The sequence below is a fragment of the Cynara cardunculus genome (assembly GCF_001531365.2).
Source record: "Cynara cardunculus var. scolymus isolate 2C chromosome LG 13, CcrdV1, whole genome shotgun sequence".
NCBI classification, from domain to species: Eukaryota; Viridiplantae; Streptophyta; class Magnoliopsida; order Asterales; family Asteraceae; genus Cynara; species Cynara cardunculus.
In genome coordinates, this window is record NC_037540.1 from 38,769,924 (window position 1) to 38,778,071 (window position 8,148).

Consider the following 8,148-nt stretch of genomic DNA (forward strand, 5'->3'; position numbering starts at 1 on the left):
ATCAAATAATTGGCCAAATAACTTAACATTCAAAGTGAAATTGACATTTAACCTAGAAATCCAACAAATAAACTTGTCCCAAATGATTACAACGAAATCTCAAAGTGGGAAAACATCAAAATCTAAAGTGACTAATGTTGGAATGAAGATATTAGCCACACATGACTAATCTAGGGTTAACAAACTAAGAAATTAAAGAAATTACCAAAAGTGATGAGAATTGATGGTGAAGTCCTCCCAATCGAACAGCCCTTTGCCGCTTTCTTCCACCCTCGCGACTATCTCCCTTGCGACCGTCTCCTCCCAATTAAACAACCCTTCTTCGAACAGCCCCTGTCGTCTTTTATAATGAACCAGCCCCCCATTATCTTTGATCACGTCCCTCTCCAATCGAATCGATCCCATGATTTCTCTCAATCAAACCCACGTCTTCTCCTCTTGAATCGAACCCACGTACTTGCTCAATCGATCCCCCACGAACAGAAGTCGCCTCCTTCCCTCTCACATCTGCTTCTGTCCGATCCAAAAATGTGGAGAAGATGTGGGCTTTATTTGGGCTTGATGAAGTCTACATAAGTTAGGCCATAAGTTGGGCTTTTCTTTTCTTTTTGGGCTGGCTCTACAAAATAAAACAAGTGTTAAGTAAACACATTTACTCACAAAATGATTAAGATAAGGGCTTCTTAAAATTAATTTTCATCCAAGAAAATATAGCTATCAGTATTGTTCTATTTATCACAATCAACTTTCTTCTTTTATAGGAGGCATATTTTTAGTCAACCGGCTTCCTTCAAAGAGAGGTATGATTTATTGGGTGTCTGCTGAAGTTGAATCATCCCTATATAAATTTTTAGGGTGTTTTTATTTTATATCATCCCTATACTTTTATGGAGTCAAGAAAACCTCTTTTGAGAAGGATCTCATCGTAGATGGAGTTGATCTAATTCATTTGTTTGTTGTATATTAATTTTCATAATCAATTTAATGAAACTAAATTTTCACATTCGATTAATACTGGTAGATGATTAAATTTGTCTGGTTTTATCCAATATTCGGATCAATTAATTTTATTCAATCACTTTTACCATTTTCGTACATCAAGGTGCAAATACAAATAATACGTAGAATAATTCTTTTTTTTTTTTATGCTTCAGTAGCAATTAGATTAGATTAGGTTGGTTTAAGTATATTGAATTTTTAACTATCATACAATTTTCCGGCGATCGAGTCCAATTGAAACCATAACTCTTATTTATTCAAATTGTATATATTTGTGACTTCGCCGTATTGCACGGGTATACAACTAGTATATATATAAAAAAATAAAAAAAAAACAAAAAAAATTGCATAACGTTAAGAATGTACAGAAAGACAACTTATATTATATTTCTTTCATGTCATGGAGAGCTGTTGAATATACCTTCTTTTTGTCCAAAGAATCTTAATATATAATACTTCTAATTAAAAGGGGGATTTTGAAAAATTAGTTAATTATAATATTTTATAATATAATTAAAAAAATATTTAATAATATAATACATCAATACAAACAGAAAAGAAAAATTAAAATAATAAAATATGTTAATTAGAAGTATTTTTAATTGATTATTATATATATAAGGAAAAGTTTTAAAAAAAAACTCAATGAACTTTCCTGTTTGAAATGATTAAGTTTTAGACAAAAAAATATATTTAATGAATAAGTTACTGTATTTTCTAAAACATGTTAAATAAATTCTTAAACTTTTAAAAACTTGTTAAATACATCTGTATTACTTAAAAATGTAACATGCAATCTATATAACAGATAAAACTACAAATTAAAAAAAGAAAACCCTAAAAAGAGGATAAGCCAAATCTTAAGTTGGATAAGCCAAATCTTAAGTTGGGTGATATTGGTAGATGTCGGCTATGTTGAAAGTTTTAGAAATGGTCATGTATTAGGAAAATCAACGACATATACGTTATCGTTTATCTTTTGCGTCACCTTATGCAAACCATATTTCTTTTGACTAAGGTTGGCATATGTTCCAATAGGAAATCATTCTTTACGCAAATAAACCATAACCTCGTCTCGTACCTTGAAAGTTTTGACGTGACGGTGTTTGTATTTGCTTGAGCAATCTTTTCTTGGACCTCCACGTCTTCAACCAACTTGAGTGTGGTATTGAGAGCCTTTCTTTCCGTCCTGACTGATACGGTTGAACCGGTAGGTAAGATAACGATTTTCTTTCCGAGCCAAGAAAAGAGGTACATATTCCGCCTACCTCTGTGAGTAGCATCCACATCGTGTTGCCACGACCTTCCTAAAAGAACATGGCATGCATCCATTCCAACGACATCGCAAGTAACATTGTCGTTATATATTTTCCCATTAGATAACGAAAGCTTGCAACTTTCCGTTACTTTAACTACGGGCGCATTCTGGATCCACGTGATTTGGTATGAATTTGTGTGTGGCTCGGTTGGAAAGTTTGAGATGCGTTACCAAAACCTTTGAAACAAGATTTTTACAACTATGACTATCAGTAATTAAAGTACCTACTTTTTTATCAATGGAACATTTGGCTTGAAAAATCTTGTTTGGTTGGGAGTTTTCACGAGTTTTAGATGAGCATAAAATCTTTTGTATCACACAAGTTATCGGTTTGCCATCAATTTTGGCATACTCTTCCGCTCCTTCTTCCATACGTACTTTCAGGGCGATCTTTTCATTTATGTCATCTTCATGATTAGTCACAAACTCTTGTCATTGTTTCGGGCATTCATTCGATCAGTGACCCGGTTCCCCGCATTGGTAGAACTTGGTTCCTCTGAGTTTGGTGTATGGGTTGTTGGGAGTTTTGGAGTTTGACTAGCATTGCTAAAACTTGCTCTGACGTTTCGGTTGGATATTTTGAGGATGCTTTGACGGAAAACGGGTTTGTTTTGGGGACTAGTTTGAGCCGGACTTGATCGGAGGCACTGATTCTTGCTTGAACTAAGGTCGTTTGGGGAGTGTTATACATAGCTCGGAATTGAAGTCTCCCAGCTTTTATAGCCATGACTTGGGCTTGATCCACAGACAAATGAGTTGAAGACCCAGGGCCGGTCCTAGGGTTTCTCATGTCCTGGACCAAAAGGTAAAATAATGCTCCCACTATTTAAAAACTATAAATGGAACATACTATTTTTAAAGGGTTTGAAACCTAATCAAGCTAGGCGTCTCATTCCTAAACCAATTTTTGTTATTGTTAGTGAATGATAATCTATTTTTTTGTAATGCATACCTAATGATTATAATCATAATGTAACATCAAATTAAATTGAACTTTAGAAACTTGTATATAATGATAGTTGTGCGCAAACTAATTGTATACAACCATATAAAGATGTTTAATTTGTCTTAAAACTTAGGAAAACTTAATACTGTACGTGCATCATATTTTGAATATCTAAACATCCGTGAGTAACGAGTGTTGTGTAGTTTAAACAATCATACATAACCTTAGGCAACAAACCACACAATGGGCGATAACAAAATTGGAATTACGAGTTTCAACATCGAATCAAGAAACATAATACAAAATAAAAAATAATCTTCGAGAATCATATTTATGATTATGGAAATCACAAAAAAAAATAGTTGAAATTATATAGTAATATTATTTCATATATGGTTTGATTTTAGAAAATATAATAAAAGATGTTTGTGATTCCGAGAAGAAATTAGCTAGTGATCTAAATTGTTTTATGTAGAGCTTGATCCTAGTAATTTTCTGCAAAAAAAAAAAAAAAAAAATACTTGGCAAAAAGAATAATAAGCTTACAAATATTATCACATGATTTTCAAAACACAATACATAGAAAGTATTAGTAATTAATTTTATTTCAGATAAATAAATGTTTCAATGAAAACAAGACAAAAGTCGAAAAAAGAAATGCAAGGAAGAAAAAATTGAATCAACAAGCAAACTAATTAAATTAATATAGAAGAAAAAAAATATCAAAATGTATTAATAGCTTAATGGTACGGAAGTGTTTATTCATGTTTGAGGTTTAGAATTTGAGTCTTGTGGTTGCCACTTTGAAACGTTTTCATTACTAATAATATCACTGAGCTTAAATTGATGCCCTTAGGCTTGATGCCTTGGGCTGGCGGCCGTCTCTCCCACCCTTTGGGCCGGTCCTGTGAAGACCCAATCGGTCTTGAACAATGAACTTCAAACCGTTAATATATCGCGCCTTCATTTGCTCTTCCGTTTCGGAAAGGCGACATCTAGCTTGTAATCGCAAAAATTCTCCAGTGTACTCAACGACAGAACGTTATTGTAGGGTTTTAATACAATTTTTAACCTTTTAAATGTAGTAATTTAGGTTTCAATTATAGAAAACTTTTCTAAAAACCTTAAAACCTAAGTCGGACCCGATGATATATTACAACGAATTAAAAACACGCCATAGGCTATTTAGAATCTGTATATTTCAGATTTAGAGACAGTTTTGATAAAGCACTTAAAAACCAAGACAAGTTTCCTCTACTGGTGATCCACACATGAACACGCTTCACACCTCCACCGGATGCTAGAACAGAACCGTAACTATATATGTGTATTACATAAAAGAAAATGTTCATATTCTATATTTTCATTAACAACTAATCTAAAAGGATTTAATCTCTAAAATTAAGTTAACCATCACCTTATCTATATGGACTATCTTATAGTTGGTCCATAACTCCACAAAGGTTTTAGTAATTATCTATAATATTTATATAATTCTCTTAAATTTTAATATAATTATACACATTTACAGATAACACCATGCAATTATCATGATTAGACTTTAACATATATTTTCATAATTATCCGTCAAGAATAATTATTTCAATAGTCAACATGATTTAACTCAGGTCCCTGAAAATAGAGAAAATCAAATTTTTTTGTATATCACTCTATAGGTTTACATACTCTTTGACGGTATTCACATGTGTGACATCTAATAACTTATACACACACACACACACACACACATATATATATATATATACATCTTTCTACTTTATGATTGATTGCTGGGATGCTCAAAAAACCGATCAATCGTATGAAAAAAATCTCAAAAAAATCAATCCGAGGTAAAATCGCCATGTAATCGATACAAAATTAGAACAAACCGAGTCTATTGGGTTAAAACTGGGTTAGGCCCAAAAGTTTTAATAGCTTCTCTAAAATTATTGGTATTTCTCTTTAATATGTAGAGGTTACCAAAAACAACTGGACAACAACGAGCAATGAAACTCAAAAAAGGGCATTATTGGAAGTTACATGTAATACCTAAATAAATGATGAACTCATATCCTCTTGAATTATTGATCCCATTTCGAAGGAAAGTTTCATTTATTTTTCTGTTCCCGATATTGATTTTACTTTGTCTAAATATAACCAGAACGGATTGGTTGTAAATTTTCAAACCGCCAACATTAAATTAAGTTGTTCAAATTTCTTCAACCCGATAAACTCAACTCATGATGACCTCTACTTTTTTTTTGATTAACCTGGATATCCAACCCGCTATGCGAGCCGACTAATCTCAGGCAACCACCTGCTTTGCAGATAGCCCGGAGTTACTGCGTTTGAACCTCTGTGGTCACAAGGGAAGTTTTATTCCTCATTAGATTTAAACCTGAGACCTCCTGACCTTTAGAGTCAAGCTTCTTGCTTTAGATCCATCAAAGAGAACATTTCATATTTGCAAGAGGCACAAAGGATTTGACTTTAAGAAGAACAAAATAAACAGTGAATATCGTGATAGATTGAAACATTATCACACAAATCACTTATATTTCTTCAGAAATTATATCCTCTAATTCTTGCCCATATATGGTACTAAAATAATCCATTTGTTTAGCAGGAAGCGACACACCAAATTCAAGATCTTCGGCTGATTCACTGCTCACATTAACAGAAATCGATCGACTGAAATCTATCGATATAGTCTCATACTTTCTTGGCTTTCCCCACCCAAAATCCACATCATAAATGTTGAGCTTCGGAGTTCCTGCCACACCCACGGTTGGAACCTGCAGGATGCTTCTGTCTAGCCATGTCTCTGCATCTTTGAGCATTCCTTGCTTGTTCTTCAACGTTTCCCTTATCGTCTTTCCTACTAATTCAACAGCAGTAACGAAGCCTTTGTTTCCTGTTAGTAAGGTGCTATTTGTTGTGGTGAAACATGGTCCCACGCAATTGCCAAAATAAGTTTGAGGAACAGGTGGATCCAAACGAGATCTCCAATCTATGACACAAACAAACCTTTCTTGCTCATTTTCACCCGTCTTTCCTTCAAGATGCAAACGTGATTTGGCTATGCAACTCCATGCATAAGCACAACCTAATGTGAACGATGATACATATTCTAATGTTGGAAGTCGAACTGATAGCCATTTCTTTAGCAGATTGATGTGTGCCCGAGTCAAGATAAAAGTGGCTCGAACTCTATCAGTCTGGCTAACAAGTGCAGGAGGCCGGTATTTTTCGTCTAGTTTTTGAATCGGGGGTAGTTTCAAGTACATTTCATCTAAAATCTGAGGGTATTCAATCACTCTATCATAGAACGGCAAAGATCCACCAGCTAAGAACATCTCATCCGTACCATATTTTGCTATTGAAGTCCATGCCCTCAGTAAATCATACCTCGAGCTTGCATCGGAGAGGGTGTGGTGATTGGTGAGCCCAATCGTGATGCCTATGTTCGGGAAGATGGTCACTTGCACGGAAAATATAGGGATTTTCACAAAGTCAGATACTTTAGAGGCACCTTCTAGTTGAGGTACCAGTGGATAAAACTTGTTACAGTCTCGAGGATGGTTTCCTATAAGATCGTTGAAATCAAGAGTAGACTCAGAAAAAGTAAGTGCGATGGAATCACCCTCCACGTGGCGAATTTCAGGTTTTCTAGCAAGACCTGAAGGGTTTGGAGCAGGAAACACGATCAAGTTACTTGCAAATGGGAAAAAGTGTTGAAGAGTTACGGACAACGAGTGTTTGAGGTTGGGAATAACAGTTTGGACGAAATGGGATTTGGAATGAGGGAAGTCATAGAAGAAAAGCTGGTGAATGGGATGGAAGAGTAGCCATCGCAAATCGAAGAAAGTTAGTGGCAGTGACCTTTCGCCGACGGTGTTTGGCGGTGGTGAGATTCGGCATTTTTCAAGAACAGTCAACAACCCATCGGTGGCAGCCATCTATGGGTTGTGGTTGTGGGTAGAAAAGCTTCTTGCTTTAGATCCATGAAACCCCTTGATATATACATTATATATGTTAAATTCCGATAACGTGGTTTATAAAGTAATATATATATATATATATATATATATATATATATAGGATTGGGTTCACGTGAGATCAAAGGTTTTTCATGAGACTGGTAAGACCAATTTACGTTCATTGATCAACTTTATAAGTTAATGTTCTTATGATCTAAAATTGCATGGTGATAATTTTGTGATTGTAGATTTAATCCAAGAGTTGAGAATTGGTCTTACGGATCTCACGGAAAACCCTTAGTCTCATATGATTCCAAATCTATATATATATACATATATATCTATATAGGGTTGGGTTCATGTAAGACCAGGGGTTTTTCGTGAGACCCGTAAGACTAATTTACGTTCATTGATCAACTTTATAAGCTAATGATCTAATGGTCTAAAATTGAACGGTGGCAATTTTGTGATTATTGAGAAGTCTATATCTATATCTATATATATATATATATATATATAGGGTTGGGTTCACGTGAGACCAGGAGTTTTTCGTGAGACCCGTGAGACCAATTTATGTTCATTGATCAACTTTATAAACTAATGATCTAATAGTTTAAAGTTGCACGGTGGCAATTTTGTAATTATTGAGAACTCTTGTGACAAATTTTGTGATTAAGTGTTAAGATTATAGATTTAATCCAAGGGTTGAGAATTGGTTTTACGGGTCTCACGAAAAAGCATTGGTCTCATATGATCCCAAGTCTATATATATATATACTAGAAGCGTACTCGCGCAATGCAGCGAAATACATCGTGATTTTAATATTTCATTTTATTCTTTATCTCAGTCGATGTTATAATATGGCTTTATGTTATTTTGAGAAAGCGATGATGTTTTTATTTTT

At 34.2% G+C, this 8,148-nt stretch overlaps 1 protein-coding gene across 1 annotated transcript; it reads right to left on the bottom strand.

The window, feature by feature from the left end:
- Nucleotides 1-5,815: 5,815 nt before the first annotated feature.
- On the bottom strand, nucleotides 5,816-7,222 carry LOC112525035 (malonyl-coenzyme A:anthocyanin 3-O-glucoside-6''-O-malonyltransferase-like). The gene has a single exon (XM_025134977.1). It carries the CDS (start codon nucleotides 7,220-7,222, stop codon nucleotides 5,816-5,818), a length of 1,407 nt encoding a protein of 468 aa, XP_024990745.1.
- Between the last annotated feature and the right edge of the window lie 926 nt (nucleotides 7,223-8,148).

Coding starts and splice junctions, on each gene's coding strand:
- LOC112525035 (XM_025134977.1), bottom strand. CDS start 7,222: ATGGCTGCCACCGATGGGTTGTTGACTGTTCTTGAAAAATGCCGAATC.